General features: G+C 31.4%; 1 protein-coding gene across 1 annotated transcript in view; it reads right to left on the bottom strand.

Moving 5' to 3' along the window:
* The window catches only part of CycE (cyclin E), a 38,255-nt gene extending 20,742 nt beyond the window's left edge, over positions 1 to 17,513 (bottom strand). Inside the window, exons 1-3 of the mRNA XM_085811462.1 lie at positions 17,405 to 17,513; positions 16,984 to 17,056; positions 16,807 to 16,879 (exon numbers count right to left, since the gene is read on the bottom strand). Of these exons, the coding sequence (XP_085667588.1) occupies positions 16,807 to 16,879; positions 16,984 to 16,997 (87 nt within the window). The 5' untranslated portion in view covers positions 16,998 to 17,056; positions 17,405 to 17,513. The remainder of the gene's footprint in view (positions 1 to 16,806; positions 16,880 to 16,983; positions 17,057 to 17,404) is intronic.
* Positions 17,514 to 18,924: the final 1,411 nt, after the last annotated feature.

The following is an 18,924-nucleotide window of genomic DNA, read 5'->3' as shown; positions in this document are numbered from 1 at the left end:
AAAGGACTCCAGGATTATCTGACCAAGATGGCAAGCTTCTTTACTGAAGCTGCCAATTTTCCTGGTAAAACAGTCTTCTTTTTTTATATCTCTCAGTCTTCTGAGAAATCACCTAATCCCCTCCAATAATCTCTCTGACTTCTGCGTCTGACAATGGAGGCTAAATGCTCCTTTCATTGAGGTTCACAACAGACAGCCATCTCTCTCATCTCCAACGGATCCTCTTATCGAGCTCTTTTATAACAGCCCCTAATTACTTTTTCACTTTCTTCAGAGAAAGTCTTCTCTTAGTTATTTTATATTTTATTAATGAAGAGGTGAAGATAATTGAAAACATACTCCGTCATCAAAACACCTTGGTCCGAGTATCTTGGCTTGTGATCTTTAGCATTTACCAAGTAAAATGTTTTTCAGTTATAAATAAAATAATTTTTGAAACATATCTGTTCTAATAATAATATTATAATATCTAGTACAGTACAAAGTCTGAGATCCAGATGTCCAATATCCGGAATAATCTAAAATTCAGACTTCAAAGCCACCAACGACATTTTTTTTTGGGAGGGGGGGAGGGGGTCGAACTATTAAAGCATGCACATTTCATTCCCTCTCTCGACAATAAAACATGTGGAGAGTCCCAATTCTTAATTTCACTTCGGCACTAAATAAAATACCTCCCTATTGAAGAAACAATCATTAGCATAAATTTGTGTGACCAATAATTTGGCTTGCTTAGCATATATCTTAAACCGAAAAATTCTGCATAGAAACATCGTTGATTTTACACCTACTAATATTTTATATTCCTGACACCAACCTGGTGAATCATTATATTTTGCTTTCATCACTGCATATTTATCAACACATGACAACTTGAGTAACGACTCATGTAGTGATGCCTAAACAATTTTTATATATATATATATATATGCAGTCAAAAGTCGTTAATTTGGACTCGTCGGGACTTTGGCGATTCCGGATTATAGATCATCAGTTTAAATCTCATAAGATTGCATGCAGAAATTCTAAAATTAAAAATATGAAACCGTAATTTATGAAATAAAGAACAATTATGATCTAAAGGGTATCAAAATTTACAAAAAAAAAAAAAAAAAAAAAAAAAAAAAAAAAAAAAAAAACCCTCAATATTTATTTGTTTACTTTATTAAAACATTTCTTTCTATGTAAGCTGTTTAAGTTGCTTCATTTTATGTGATAATACTTTCTCTTTAATTCTATAAACAGACATAATTTCTTGTTCAGTTACAAAGTTCCGCTGTTCAAGTCCCGTAATTGCTGTGCCGAGAATACCGACTAACTTGTCAATTGAAATTTTTTCGTTTTCACTAACCTCTCTGTCACCTTCTTCATGTCTTTATCCATTTTTTGCAGCAATTCCACTTTTTGTCTGATGGACATTGAAACATACTTTCGTTTTGTAGATCATTTGGGAGCTCCAGCATCGGAAATTCTATTTGACATAATCGAAAGTTCAAGTTTACTTTTATAAAATTGCTCTTACAGTCTGCAAAAAATAATAAGCCGCTTCCAGTTCGAAGATTAAGGAACAATGCAATCATCAACATTAACTGAAATAAATAATTAGATAATTTTAGCTTATACCGTCTGTTATACATTAAACGTGCACGCGAAAACGTATTCTGCGCTTGCACACACGCGCAGTCGTAAAGGTCTTACACACATGCGTAAACACCTATGCTCATGTGTCAACACGGCACATGCGCAGAATGTTTTTAGCTTTGAGGTCCGGATTATAGATCATTCCAGATTATGGGTGTCCAAATTAACGACTTTTGACCGTACTAGTAACTGAATAAACAAAGTGCATGGTAACCTTTCACATTGACAGTGCGCTTAGTGATGATTACAGATTTAAGTTAAATTTAAATCTGGCGCCGAAGAATCAGAGCCAGAGCTCATATGGTTGCACCGGAAGTCAGAATTTAGGGAATTTAGAGGAGCACGGAGCAACAAAATTAAGGAATGACAAAATTTTTAGAATTTAGGGGGCATCAAAAATTCACCTCAGTATACCTTAAGTATTTGTGGGAATTTATTTATTCAAGACTCAGATAGGCCTTAAGCATATGCAAGAAATAGACGTTAGTATAATAAATAACTAAACTATTACAATTCAGGCTTAATTGTCTCAATGCGCGATAGAAACAAGACAAAATTTAGCGGAACTTGTCTTTCATTGCCAATCTCATGATACATAGCCAATAATGTATAGTGAACGCTATTAAGCTAGGCTAAAATTACACTTTACCGATTCCAAGGAATTTCAGTTAATATAGCAGATTACGCTGTTTCTTAACTTTCTGATTTGATCTAACTTATTATTTTTTGCAGGCTGTTATTATTACAGCAATTTTATGAAAATTAAAGTTTGAACCTTCGATTACGTTGAAGAGTACAGTCAAAAGTCGTTAATCCGGACTCATCGGGACTTCGGCGATTCCGGATTATAGATCATCAGTTTAAATCGCATAGGATGGCATGCAGAAATTCTAAAATTAAAAATATGAAACCGTAATTTATGAAATAAAGAACAATTATGATCTAAAGGGTATCAAAATTTACAAAAAAAAAAAAAAAAAAAGCTTAATATTTATTTGTTTACTTTATTAAACATTTTTTTCAATGTAAGTTGTTTCATTTTATGTGATAATACTTTCTCTTTAATTCTATAAACAGACATAATTTTTTGTTCACTTACAAAGTTCCGCTGTTTAAGTCCCGTTAATTGCTGTGCCGAGAATACCGACTAACTTGTCAATCGAAATTTTTTCGTTTTCACTAACCTCTCTGTCACATTCTTCATGTCTTTATCCATTTTTTGCAGCAATTCCACTTTTTGTTTGATGGACATCGAAACATACTTTCGTTTTGTACGATCCTTTGGGAGCTCCAGAATCAAAAATTCTATTTGACATAATCGAAAGTTCAAGTTTACTTTTTTAGTATTGCTCTTACAGTCTGCAAAAAATAATAAGCCGTATCCAATTCGAAAATTAAGGAACCACGCAAACATCAACATTAACTGAAATAGATAATTATATAATTTTAGCTTACACCATCCGTTATACATAAAACGCGCACGTGAAAATGTATTCTGCGCTTGCGCACACGCAGTCGTAAGAGGTCTTACGCGCACGCGTAAACGCCTATGCGCATGTGTCAACGCGGAGCATGCGCAGAAAGTTTTTAGCTTTGAGGTCCGGATTATAGATCATTCCGAATTATGGGTGTCCGAATTAACGACTTTTGACTGTATTTCTGATTCTAGAGCTGCAACAGGGATCTACAAAGCGATACCACGTTTCGATGTCTATTACAGAAAAAGTGGATTTCTACAAAAAATGGATAAAAGTATATCAGTCTTAAAATTATGGCAAGGAATATGGCACTGGAAAGTCACCTGTACATGACATAATAGGAAAAGGAGCTTTTTAAATTTTTTGTGGATTCAGACTCCCCACTCGCAATGAATAACAATATATATATATATATATATATATATATATATATATATTCGTTATGCTATAAGCGACAATCATGACAAAGTGATGATTGAATGGATCAGACAACATTGTAGCGAGGACGTGCCATTGATGGGTCCAATGCTAATAGCTCAAGCCAAAATATTTCATGAAGAAATGAACTTAAAAACTGAGTGCACATATTTAACAGGTTGGTTAATTAAATTTTAAAATCGCCACGTTATAAGAGGTAATTAAAAATTTCAGGAGGAAAAGCTTTAGCTGATAGTTGAAGATGCTGAACTATTTGCAGATAAATTCCTTGAACTCATTAATAGTGAAAAGTTATCTCCAGAACAAATTTACAGCTTGCAAGAATTGCGTGGTCTTTTCTGGCAAATATGTAATACAAAATACCTTGGCAACCTTTACAGAAACGGCCTCAACTAGTATCAAAGATTCCAAAGTGAGACTAATGATTGTAGCATGTGCAAGTGATAATGGAACACGAAAGTGTAGACTTTTCATAATCAGAAAAAATACACAACCTTGAACATTTAAAGGAGTAAAAATTTTCCCTCTTATACATCGTCCAAATAAAAGAATAGGGAAGATGCAAGCGCAAATGAATGATTGGTTTTCAACATCTTCTCATACCCTAGGTTCGGCAATATTTGAATTCAGTTGGTTTACCTGATAATGCAAAAATTATCCTGATTGTAGGCAACTGTTAGACACATACTTCACTTAAAGTTTTAGTGAAAGATAATGTATACATATTATACCTTCCTCCAAATTATATATCCATCATTCAGCCTATGGATATTGTTATAGTGCGTGCTCTGAAATGCAAATATGAAGCAGCATTTTTAAAATCCATGTTAAATTTCTTGAATAACTATTTAAAATTTTTTAAAAATATTTTAGCATAAAATCTGCTATGTAGAGCATTGTAAAATCACAGGTGGATGTGTTTCCAGATGCTTTAAAAAATCCTTGCATAATTTATGGCTAGCTACGGTATTTTATGGTAAGGATAATGAAGATGATAGCCGTGAACTTGAAGGTTTTCCGATATTGCAAACCAAAGATGAAATTTTCCAATTAATGGATTTTGTAAAGAAATGTGGAGAGGTGGTAATAAAAGGAGATGATATAACAGAAGTTTTTTATTGCGATGACAGATAGCGAAAAAAGTGAAAACGAAAAAACTTCGATTGACAAGTTAGTCGGAATTCTTGACACAGCAATTACAGGACTTGAAAAATAGAACTTTATGACTAAACAAGAAATTATGTCCATCTACAGAATTAAAGAGAAAGTAGTAGCATAAAAAACAAAGCAACTTGAACAACTTACATTGAAAGAAACGTTTAATAAAGTACAGAAATAAATATTAAGTTTTTTTTTGGTAAATTTTGATACCCTTTAGATCATAAATGCTTCATATTTTTAATTTTATAATTTCTACATGTCATCTTACTAGATTTAAAATGATGATCTAATATCCAGGAAAATCCAAAATCTGGAATTGTCGAAGTCCCAATGAGTCCGGATCTCAGACTTTGCATTGTATATCTTAACATCTTAAATTTTGCAAAAAAATTTTAAAATGCAAAATCTCCCATTTAGAAAATAGAACTTGGACACCATTTTAAATGCTGAACAAATTGATAACGATTAAAAATTCCCATTCCTTAAAAGATGAGTTGTCAGTAGAGCCCCAAGCCAATAAGAAACTATTATTACTTATTTCTTTCCACGAAAAGCAAAAGTTACAGCAAAGTGTCAGCCTTGAACATAGCTTTATCTGACAGTTCAGTCAAAGAACTAATTTTGGAATGTATATGCTTTTCAAATTCATCCAGATTATCAATCATATGCTTCGCTTTGGATACTTCCCTGCAAGCTGGAAAATGTCAATTATTGCACCAATATTGAAACCAGGTAAGCCAGATACAGACCCAGTCTCCTATAGGCCTGTAAGCCTACTGTCAGCCCTGAGCAAGATAAATGATTGCCTCAGGATATCAAAACAAAGCTATTACTGGTGCAATTTTCTTAGATGTTTCTAAGGCCTTCGACCGGGTTTGGCTGGAGGGCCTACTCTACAAGTTAATCACCCTGGGTTTCCCAGGATACATCACAAGCATCATTACTTCCTATCTAATAGATAGACACTTTATTATTCCTGTCAATCACACTACTTCCTTCCCCAAGCCCATCAGGGCCGGGGTCCCACAGGGACTTCTGGGCCCTATTTTATTCAATATTTATACAAACGATATCCCAAACACCACACTGGAAATGTATGCAGATGACATTGCAATTCTTACACAAAGTGAATCTCAAGGCTCAGTTATACAGGCACTACAAAATCACATCCATGCACTGGAGTGCTGGCTTAACTCCTGGAAAATTCAAATTAACATTTCTAAGTCTGATGCTATTTATTCACAAAAAAGTGGAAACTTGATCCCAACCTACATGTTCTTATGAATGACACTCCAATTCCCTGGGTAAAGCAAGTCTGCTACCTAGGTGTTACGCTTGATTACTTGCTCACTTGGTCTCCACATGTTACAAATATTTTAACTAAGTTCCAAGGACATAAACTTACACTTGCTCCTTTAATTGCTCGGAACAGCATTCTCTCGACTAACAATAAGTTACTCATTTACCAAACCATGATGCGACCAATCCTTACCTATGCCTGCCCTGTCTGGGGCTATGAATGTAATAATACCATGCAGAAACTGCAAATAGCACAAAATGTGATTTTGAGAGATATGGTGAACTGCCGGTGGTTCATAAGAAACACAGCAATCCACTGTGAGTTAAATGTACCAGAAATTATTGTGTATATTGCCAAACTAGCAGAAAAATTCTTCCGGAAAATCTCCGCAGATGTCAATAACGGTGTTATTGCTGTACTAAGTTATGATTTCTCAGCAAATGTAAATAGGAAAAGGCCAATAGCTGTGTTAAGGCACATTACATAATCTTTGTATTGTATTTTCAATTTACCTATGTTCCCAATGTTAATAAGCCCCACTTCTATTTAATTACACCTCTCATGTTCCTCTCCTTGTTTGCTTTTATCTTTCTTGACAACTATTGTTAAGTATTACATTATTTTCAGACTAATTGTAAATAAGAGTTATCTAAGCACTGGCATATCTTTGTAACCTGCTTACACTGTTGATTCGCACATTATCTCAACGCTCTTCTGTGCTTTCTGCCTGATTTGGACCTGCTGCAGCATTTGTTGACTAGAGCAAAGTTTCATTTGTGTTCACATACATCACTTGATGAACTATGACATTGGACTCTTCTAAACTACCTCGACATGTTAATATTCCCTTCTTCTATGTTTTATGGACTTCACCGATCAATAAGTATATTATGAACTCAAACATGTTCGAAAATTTTCAATTATTTTTAGATTGGGATAGCGAAAATCATCGCGGGTACACAAGAGAGCGTCGGCATTGCGCCTGAACTGAAGAACTAATTTTGGTTCTTTGGTTCAATGCATGACATAATATGAACTCCTAAGGTACACCGATTGAGAGTCCTGATTTTGCAAGAATTGGGTGCTACACCTGTCTTACATAGCTTTTGTTCATCTATTTTAAGACAAATGAAATATAAAGTTTGCTCAAACACGAAAATTATATATATATATATAAAGATTCAACAAATGAGGTAAAGTTATTTTCTTATGAAGCAATCCCTGAGCCCAAATATTCAAAACGGTCTACAAGTACTCCTCACTTTATGACCAAGTTTTGCTCTGAACATCATTAAGTAAACTAATCTATAAGCGAGGAGCTTATGCTGGAAATATAGCAGCATATTAAAATTATGCAAACTTCAAATTTATTCATAAAAACAAGCCTATGTACATATTATCATTTGTTTATTTGGTTCTCTGGAGTTGTAGAGGGTCTTGGTAAAGGAAATGACAATGAAACAGAAGTTTTATCTTAAAGGCCAGAGGTGTTGTATGTAACATTCAAAAAGAAACTGGTAAGTATGGTTTGTTTTGTAATCTTTCTTTCTTCATAAGTTTCTCTGTAGCACTTTAAAAGTTCACTCACCACATGTTTACTTTCATTAAAACTTGGATCCATAGCCTCAAGTTTCAACACAGTCGCATTACATTTGGAGAACACATCAGCTAACTTCTCCATGGCATAGCTAAGGTAGGGAAAAGGGATGACATCTGTCCCCAGGTGCAGCATCTATGGGGTGCCAAATTGATGTTACAAAATTCTAGAATGAAATTTTTTTTTATTCTTGGCATACAGAAGGTGGTGCAAAATCTTCAGTTGTACCCGGGCACTGAAAACCCTAGCTATGGCTCTTAACTTCTTTTGCATTTCCTCAGTTCTTTCCTCTTCCAAACTTCTAACTCTATTAAATCCTCATTTGTAAGCTCTTCGTTGGCATAATCTACTAATTCAACTATGTCTTCCCCATTAACAACTAAATTAAAAGCACACTGGCAAGGCCTGCATTTGTTTGATTTACATCAGTTTGTTCAATATTGTCAAACAATTCAGTTATTTGCTTGCATAATTTTTATGCACTTTTTCCATATGCCTTCCATACACTTATCTGTCACTTCATCCTGAGCCAGTTTGATGTTTTGAATACAATCCAAAATGCTGTATGTTTCCAAAAATCATGAAAGATTACTACATCATTTTCTGCTGTTGATACAGATTGAGAAAATGCCATCTGTAAATAAAACACTTTGAAGTAGCTATTGTGTCTTCGTTCCATTGACTGCAGGACAGCAATTGTGTTTATAGGAAGATTTACTATTTTTATGTCTGGGTACAGATCAAAATACTGTGGGTAGTCTAAAGCATTACCAAGCAGAAGAATAATTTTAAAAGCAATTCCTTTTTTCAAACAATAATGATGGACTGGAAGAATGAAGCACTCAAAACCAGTCTTCAAATAAAGGTTGTGATATCCATCCTTTTTTTATTTGCATGCTAGTAAGTGGGCAGACTGTTTTTGTGGTTTTCCTGAGTAGCTGATCAGGAAAGACTAACTTGAACACAGCAGCATTCCTTTTCAACAACAATGTGATCCTGCCTTTAAAACTCTTGACACTGGACATTGCCTAAGCTTCTTTGAACATATGAGACCTTTCAAGCATTATTCTCCTCACCAAAGACTGGTTTCATGCACAATGAATATTTGTTCTTTTTTAATTATTTCATCCAATTCGTCAACAAATTTTTCTGCTGCATCTACATCTGCACTTGCTGCTTCACTACTGATTTTCAAGTTATGCAGGCTGAATCTCTGCCTAAACCATTGGAACCATCCATAGCTTACTGTAAATGATTCTGCTGACTATTCACCTTCATGTGCTAAATCTCAAAGATGCTGCGCACCTCGGTTTGAATTACTAATTAAAAGGTTTATCAGCATATTATTTTACATTTAGTTGTCAAACTAGGATGATCAGTAATTTTTAATATCCCTCTATCCTGCATGGTTATTAATGGCCTGTCCATGTCTTAAATCCTGTCCACCCATCACCACCTCTTTCACTCCAACTTTATCTGTTGAAATTGTTGAATGTGCCAACTTCAAGTCATATGATATTTCTTTAATGTTTCATCAACTTCATAGTCTTGTATGATTTTAATTTTCATTTCATGATTTATGGCTTTCTTTCATTTGTTAACATTTCTTCAGATGATGCTGTACTATTTTGGGGTTACAAATATGTAAAGAATAATGAGTTTACATAGTGATTCCTTATCTGAGAAAATGCATAGCAAGTCTACAGTATACTCAATACACACATCACTATTCACCACTTACTGACACTCAAGCTGAGAAAGAGGATTCCCTGAACTGCAGGCTGAAACTTGATCAATCATCAAGCAGATAGATCATGAAGTAAGGAGTACCTGTGTTCAGTAATTACCATCTGCTTTCTCACATTCAGATAAAATAAATAAATAAAAATAAAAAAACCACGAGGTAAGAAAACAAAGTTTAGGTGGCATTTCATGAAAAATGCTTGTACAATTAAATGTTAAGCCAATTATCAGTTGTAAATAATGTGAAATAATTAAGATACAATAACACGCCGAACAAATATTAATTTAGAAGCCAAACAACAAAAAATCCTCGTTATATTTTCAAATTTTCACAGGACTAGTTTCGATGGTTTTATCGAACCATCATCCTCAGCTGCAAAAGCGCAAATGAACAAGATAAGATATTTTCCTTCATTTGCGCGTATTCTCGTTCATTTGTGCTTTTGCAGTTGAGGATGATCGTTCAATAAAACCATCGAAACTAGTCCTGTGAAAATTTGAAAATATAACGCTGATTTTTTGTTGTTTGGCTTCTAAGTTAATCTTGTGAAATAGTTTTTAATGTGACTATGGCAAATTATCAATCATCACTGAATATGGAATTATGGCTGTAGACCTGAGAAACATAGCTGCCAACCCTGAAATATGAAAAACTCCCAAGTTTCTGAGAGATTTTTGTACTGAACAGTGGCAAATTAACTTACTTTATAACACATGATTCAGGTCACTATTTCTGATATTAGATATATTAATATTTAATTAGATATGTTCTTTGGCTAATTTTATTTTGTAAGTTTCTTACATTTCTATACTGAGAAAATCCTGAATGGGAAAGAAAAGCTTTTATTTATCAAAGTACCTCTATTTAGGGATAAACACAGCAATGTACTTTATTGATGCAAAACAAATATAAACTAATTAAACACTGACTGAATCTTAAAAAGTTAATGTTTATAACAGATTAAGATATTTCAGAAATTTAATCTGAAAAATTATGCTGAAAATCACTTGGATAAAGAAATAGAATTGATCAAATACATGCCCTGAGGCAGATTTTCGAGAAAACAAGAGTACAGTATTGGCAATTGTTATCTTTTTACTAACTTTAAAGCTGCGTATGACAGCAATTGGCAGAAACTATACGAGGCAATGGAGGAATTTGAAATGCTGACCAAGTTAATTAATCTAACAAAAGCTACACTTAAAGAGCTTTTGGTCTTATGAATTGAGGAATCATTTATCATAAGACAATACAAATCTTGGCATTCGCAAACAACATTGCTTTAGTGGAAGTCAGAAAGTATGTCGCAGAATCATTGAGAAGCTGAGGCAAGAAAATTAAGCCTAACTATAAATGAAAATAAAAAAACTTTTAGAAGTTGCCCATAAATCAATTAATTTGTCACCACTGACAGTGAACGACTACGTTTTTGAAAATGTGGCACAATTCAAATATCTTCGAACTATTGTCACTAATAATAATGATTTTTCTATGGAAATAAATGACAGGCTCCTCATTCCAAATAGATGCTACATAGTCTTAAAAATCAGTTCAAATCTTGATTTATCTGCTGTAATACTAAATTTAATATATATAAAACCCTGTTACGTCCCATCATACTATATTGCTGTGAGTGCTGGACAATGACTGAAATAACTGGAAGTAAACTATTGATCTTTGAACGTAAAATACTAAGAATATTTGGCACTGTTTGTGAAAATGGTATTTGGAGATCAATGTATAATCATGAAATCTACCAAAACTTTAGACAGCCTTATATTGTCAAGGTCACAAAAAGCCACAGGAATCTATGGTTGGATCATTTATATAGAATTGAAGACACAAACCCAGTAAAACAACTAATATTTACAAAACCTAAGGGAGGTAGAAAGTGAGGAACGTCATCAATTAGGTGGCTTGATGCTGTTGAGAATGACATTAATATCACACATAAGGGAAGACTGGAGGAGTATTACCATGAATAGGTCCAGATGACATAGACTGATTAAGGGGTCTCAGAAGAAAGAAAGAAATAGAATTTGCAAAATTTTATTAAATGAATAAATTTCATTTATTGCTAAGAAGTATTTTCCTCAGTAAAAGTTAAAAACTGGGAGATTCGGTGAGCTACTGGGTAAAGTAATAAAAAACTGGGGCTGTTGGCAGCTATGAAATGAAATATTCAGTTTTTAAAGATGTTAGAACATTTAACATTCAATTTACATTGTCATGGATGTATCAAGAATAACTTACAGAAGGTATAATTACAGCTGTATAAAGACTTTTCAACATGTAGATAGAAGGTAAATGTGTTTAACCTGCATGCCATTCTAATTCCTAGATTTCTCACTGCTATATTTGTTCAAAAGGATGGGGGGGGAAATCAGGCAGATGACTTAAAAGCTGTTTATTGATGAAAAAAGTTCTCAGAATCAGAATTTATATCCATAATTGCTATTAACAAATTTGTCACCAAATGAGAGAATAAAAAGTTGTAAAAACAGGACCTGTTCTCTCTTCAAGATAAGCTTCATAAATCATATAAAACAAAACAAATATAAAATTTAATAATAAGTGTATTTTACTGCTTTTTTTTTTGGTTGATCTTTACAATATGGTAACTGGTAGTTTGGCGACATTTTGGAGGCGATAAAGGTTACTACCTGGGACTTTGGTAATAATGTGAGCAGTACTCAGTTCCGATTACGCATTATTTTGTGTGAGGGAAATGAGAGATCATGGGATATGTCATGTGATATTAATGGACGAATTACGGTTCTTTAATCGGAAAAGGGGGGAAATCGGGAAAAAATCTGGAAATTTTGTATTTGGCTTTATTCTGTGTTGTGTGAAACAGTGTTGGTTAATTTTTCGATCCCATGGCCAAAGTGAATTCGAAATGGGTATTTAGTGGTATTGAAAAGGGTAGTAATAAATGTTTGTTTAAGGTTGTGCGAGATAGAAATAAAGATGTTTTATTAAGTTATTTATTTTACCTGGTACCTTGCTGTGAAATATAAGTATGATTTTAAAGATCCTGAAACAGAAAGAAGAAAAGTTTATCGGACACGTAATCAAGGTTCTGAAGAAGATTAGGTAAGTTAGTATTTTTAATTATTTGAGGATATTATTTTTATGCATTGTTCTAAATGTAAGGTGGAAAGGAATTTGGTATTATTGGGAAAATTGTTATTAGCAATGATTTAAAGTAATTAGGATTGTAAGGTAATTTTTATTAATTTAATGTATGTGCTCATTTATATTTTAAGTAGTGTTTTTGAATTTAATTATATTTTAATGAAATGATAGTTATTTTGTGAATTTTATGTTTGTAGGAATTTGGTATACGTTTAAGTTGAAGTAAACGTGCATGGAAATAATTTAAATATTTGATACTAAGTATTTGTAATGCTTGCGGTATGAATTCGTTGGTGACGTTTAAAATATAATAGATGATTTAGAGGTAAAAGTTTTTGGATATTTTATTTATTTTATATGTGGAAATGTTCATATTTGGAAAGGGTAAATACTTTTTCGCGATCAGGTAATTTCATATATGTTCTTTTTACCGGGTTTAAAGATAGAGAAAATTGTCATGTATCTTCGTGAAATTTTTCTAATTTATGAGAAAAAAAGCAGTGTACATGGATATAGTGAAGAGTGTGCGCAATGCCATTTTTGTGCAATTCTGGGATGTTTTTTTTAAGTAAAAATAAGTCGGCGTGTACATGGTTTATGTGTATGTGTTATTTTGAAAATCGCGTAAGGAGTATGGTATTGTGCACTTTTCCCAATTTTGCAGTGAATATTTGTCATGATTAAGCAGTTTTGTTTGATAAATTTCTAGCATAAGTGTAATTCGGCTAGTAGATCGTTGGAAGAAGTGTTCAGTAGATAAAAAGAAAAGAAACGTCTTTACTTCGTGAAGACAAAATGGCGGCGGGGAAAAAAAATAGAGGGTTGCTGTAGGAGAGTTGGTTGCCAAATTTTCGCTAAAAAATCGCCAAGTTACCATAATGTAAAGATCAACCTTTTTTTTTTTCCCTCATTAACAGCCTTTAAATGATTTCCAATAAATGAAGCTTTCCTGTTAAGATGCCTTCAAAAAAATACATGGTCTAACAAATAATGAGACTTGGCTTGTAAAACTACAATATATATATTACATGGTTAAGTACATCTCTTTTTCATCCAAAACCTGAGTAGTATACACTAACAAAGCCTGCAGCTACCTGCATATCATTAAGGATGCCTTTTTAATAGTTACTTATTAGTTTGGGGAATATAAAATAATCAGAAGAGAATAAATCTGAAGAATAAAGTGGCTATTTAGGCAAAAATTTCAGTATAACTACTGATCAATGAGATGGCATATTATCATGAAGAAGGAACCAATTACATTATTCACTAAATAATTCAGTCAGACTTGGAGAAAGACTAACAGGCAAGCAACACAATGAAATAACTTCTACATTTAATATGAAAGGTATCAAAGGCATATCAATGAAATAAATGAAACATTGCTTAGTGTTGAAATTGAACTAAGGAAGCAGAAGACCTATGTGTATGTCTTAACAGCAGGCCATCAAGCAGAATACTTCACATAATCTAGTAAAATAAAAACCAGCTCTGCCAATAATATAACATGCATTTGCTGCATAAAGTGGTATAATTGACCTACATTATACAGTTAATGCATAATTAATTAGAAAGAGTTTGAAAAATCCATTTATTTCATAGAGTAGGAAAATTTCCAGGGCTAAGTCTGCTTATGAATACATGAATTAGAGAAGACTGGAATATAAAGTAATCTGGTCTGAAAAATCACAAAACCAGTTATTTCAAATTGATGGTAGAGTTCAAGCTTGATACAGATTGCAGGAACCAGTGGACAAGTTTGTCGACAGGGCATTTTATAAACTGGTAGTGAATCCACAGTGGTAACAAGATATATTTTCACGAGTCCTCTGGTCCATCTAAGCAACTCATTTAATGGGAATATTTATATCACATTGCTTAAAGACTATTTATAGGCCTTCATAATCTTCATTTACCCCCAAAACAATGAAACTTTCCAGTATGCCATCTCACCAGCCCGAATTTTCAAAATTGGTTTGATGAGAATTATGGATAATTTGAAGATTGGTTTAGAAATTCCTTTGGCCAGGTATAAAACTAATGAAATATGAATAATACACCTATTAATGTATAAGATCCTACACCTCAAACAAATTGGCAGTTGTGGACACATATCTAAATGACACTAAGAAACTTCTGCAATTTATACAGTCTGTGTTATAACAAATTTTTTCACTTTGCCAGTCTAGAAGAGATTCTACACAGTATCTCAGCCTTTGACATTAGAATATGTTCACATACTTAATTGCATAAGAAAGGAAATAAAGTCATTTATTATTTCTGTTACATCTTAAAGTTTATTGCAATTATTTGTATTCCCATGCCAAAAGGCTTTTGCTTTTCTTTAAAAATCAACATTCATTAAATTTGATAAGTTATAAAGATGACTGTTATTAAGGCTACCCTCAGAACTCCAGTTTAGCCAAGCAAAAATTTAACTAAGCTTGTAAAACACATACAAGTTTAGTTCAGAATGATACTCAAGCAAAATATATCACTTCATATTTAACTTAATGTAATAGTAAGAAATGTAACTAAACTCAATGTGATAGTAAGTAATGTAAGCAAGAAGATAAATATGACATAAGTGAAATTCCATAAAGAAATCAAATTTCTAAAATGTATCAAACAAAAATTCTGATGCAGAATAAGCTTAAATAAATGAAACAATGATGATTCTAGTCATTTAATCTAATATTTAAAAAAATAACTAGTTTTCCCCCCATTGTACTTAATTCAGAAACATTAAAGGATTTGCAAGCAAAATATACAAAAATATCTATAAAATGATCTTGCAAATATAAAGGTGTCACGTTTGACATCCTTAGGAGTTAAATTATATATAAGTTAAAAACAGTTATTATTTTAAAACTATAAATGAAAAATCGGTAATTGTAACTGATTTTTGAAAGTGTGTAAATGCATATTAGTGTAATGCCAGTTGCCAAAAAGTCCACATTTCTACCCTGTAATAATCAATTAAAAATATAGGAAACATATTTCATACTTACTTTTAAATTTAATATACTTTAATACAGATTTTCTCATGTTTAAAAAAATGCATATGTATGTATATATATATTTTATTTAACATATTTCACGCAGAATTAATACATATGAAAATTTAAGTCTCATAAAAGTAACACATGCTACTTTAGAATTATTTATATTTTAAAGTTAGCGTATACAATTAATTAAAAAATGGTTAAAAATTAGTTATTGTACATGTCAATCAGTTTGATTTAATTATTGAGAAAATCACACCCTGTAAAGATGGAAAATATTTAGCAATATTATTTTTTAAGTTCCTCACAAAAACAACAGCTGAATATTTTTAATTCTTCTTAATATTTTAAATAAACATTGAATTACAAAAGTAAGGTGGAAGATAAAAATATAAATGAATATGCTTTAATATCAATAACTTTTCTTGTTACAATAATTATATTTAGAAGTAATAAAATATTTAATTTCCAATATTTATTTCATAACACGATGGAAAATTTATTTATAGAAATTGCATTTCAAATGAAACTCTTAAGTACAAAATATTATTGGTAATTAAAAAATAAAATATCTTCATTACAATAGATTAGGAATTAACAAAGTCTATAAATAAACAGAAGACTGTAACTAATAAATAAATAGCAAAAGCAATTAATAAAATTAATAACCAATTGAATAAAAATACAAAATATAAGATACTAGAAAATGGTTAAAACAAGACGCAGTTTTTTTAATGCAACTACTTTTAAAAATTTAGCATTATTAATTTTATCATAGCTTATATTTTTTAATTATTTACTGAAGATTAAAAAAAAAAAAAAAAAACAGTGATTGGAATTTCCGCGATGGGGGAATATATTTTCTGAACAATTTTCTACCAAGCATTTTAATACATAAAAAATCCTTTCAATATCAATATTTTGAGGTTTATGTAATTTTATTACAACTGAAATAATTTCTAATTGTCATTAACAGTACACGGGAATTTCGAGCCCGCCAAAATAATTTTCACACGTCGTCCGGTCCTAGAGGTAGTACCGGTGCAACATGATATTGGCGGGAAGACTTGCCGCCCAAACTGATACTAGATTTAAATATGAAAAATGTTAAAATAATAACTTAATAAATATATTATGAGTTATATTCAATAAGATTAATTCAAAAAATTGTGCATTATTATAGTCTATCGAAATTATAAGTAAAATATTAGATAGCGCGGTAACTTCTATGCACTACGTGGACAGGATGTGGAATACAAGGGTGAAAAAAAATTCAGAACTTTTTCAAATGAGAGAAATCTTACCTCTATATCACTTTCTGCTTTTCTTTTACGTAATAATATAATGGGTTGGCGATTAGGCCTGTCACATTTTAAACTAAAAAATAGAATGAATGATGCAGTATTTTACTCATCCACATAGAATTCAAATATTTTGTAATATAAATATATTACATCTGAGTAATTTGCAATTATTTTTACCTGTTAATGGACATATTATAGATGCGTCTGAAATTATTCTATAATTCTAAGCAGAAATATCCAAAATGATTATCTAAAAATAGAATGTACATTCATATATAAGTTCCTACATATATATACACACACGCTCACATACGAATATATATCTGTATATATATATATATATATATATACAATATTTATACATACATTTTTAATTGCGATTATTTTACATTCATTAAAATGCAATTAGTAATAACTATTGATGCGCCAGTTACCGATGCACATAACAACATACTAAAAATATTTTTTACACACACACAAAAAAATCATATTCATTAAATTTTATTCTTGTGCATACACATTTAATATGGTAGAACCATAGAAGTGAAAAATTAGAAATTTCACGATAATGGAAAAATTGCTAGAGCACCATACTTACATTCCCTCTCACCGTTGCTCGAACCTATGCCGTTTTCCAACTTCCAGCTGAGTGTCCCACCGGCAACGCGCCAAAAAAGTTTCGGCGCATAAAACTTCCGCGCCTGCGTAGAACGGAATTTCAAACAGGATACTCCATCGCCAAATTCTGTTGTGTCGCCGAAATAACATAGATCTTCTACGGATTAAAAGATCTCAATTCCTTTGGCGACGGAAAGAATAAGATAATCATACTAATATAGGAAACCTGCGAGTTTCGTGAACATAACTTTTCAATTCATAAAATGAAATTCTACGTCCATTAAAGCTGCTGATTAAAAATAAAATAAATATATAATTAAGCAAAAAAGTGAATGCTCTGCACTTTTCATTATAATAAATTGCCATTTTTTTTTAACAACGGAGGAAAATTATTATTTTCCGTTGAAAAAATTTGAAGAAGTTTAAAATTTTCCGAATGACCGATATTAATAAAAATGTTTTTGATGGATTTATTTAATATTTAGGTCTTTTATATCGTTTTATTTGCATTTTACGTGAAAGATAACATATCTCACGTAACTGAAAACATTAGTAACTTAACTTTGGCAATAATGCTATGTCAATGGTAAAAAATGCAAGGTAAAAAATATTAAATATATATATTTTATTAGGTAAAAAATACAAGGTACCTATTTCAATGGGACAAACATGTGTCTTCTTTTTGAGAAGGCCTGGTAATAATAGCTTCTTGAAATGATACATTCTTTCAACCAGTATGATAATCATACTGCAACTTCATACTGTAACAATAAATATTTAATTTAGGGCTAGAGAGTCCTTTCTCTGGCTCCTTTTTACTAGGGGCTCAGTTTTTCAAAGTTTATTCCATATCTATTTTTGTTATTTCACCAATGAATCAGCACATAATAAGGAAAGAAATGCATAATAAATCATCATTACATTTCTAAATATCTAAAATTTATTTTTAAATATAATTCTGAACAGGAGTTTTAGTAAATTAATCTGTTATTAATTATATTATAAAATATTAATTAGTATTATAATATTTAATCTTAAACATTAATGTAAAATATAAATAATATTTATTTATTGCTTTACTATTTAAATGGGAAAATTATTAAAAATAACTTTTAGCAACATCAATCTGTAATAAATTTTAATAAACTTATTTGTATGATATTAAATCTTCGTATGTGACATTAAATAAATTTATTGATGGAATATATTGAGAATTGAATGATAATCTTAAATGAGATTATCATTCAGTCCTTAATTTATCATTTAAGTAAATTTATTATTATAACAAATTAAATATTATTACTGAATTTAAGTAAACTATATATTAATTTATGAGTTTTAAACCCATACTGAAAAATAGTATATTATGTAGTTTGTTTTCTGACTGTAGACATGAGACCGGAACCTTTGAGACATTTTAAGTTCAATCTTCTTTTGTTAAATTCATTTGACCATGGTTCTAAAAAATGAATATTTTCCCAGCTGTTTCTGAATTAAATT

This window comes from Stegodyphus dumicola, chromosome 2 (assembly GCF_044657685.1).
Source record: "Stegodyphus dumicola isolate Sdum_Otavi_A_Nest chromosome 2, ASM4465768v1".
NCBI lineage: Eukaryota > Metazoa > Arthropoda > Arachnida > Araneae > Eresidae > Stegodyphus > Stegodyphus dumicola.
This window is presented reverse-complemented; position numbering and strand designations above follow the sequence as displayed.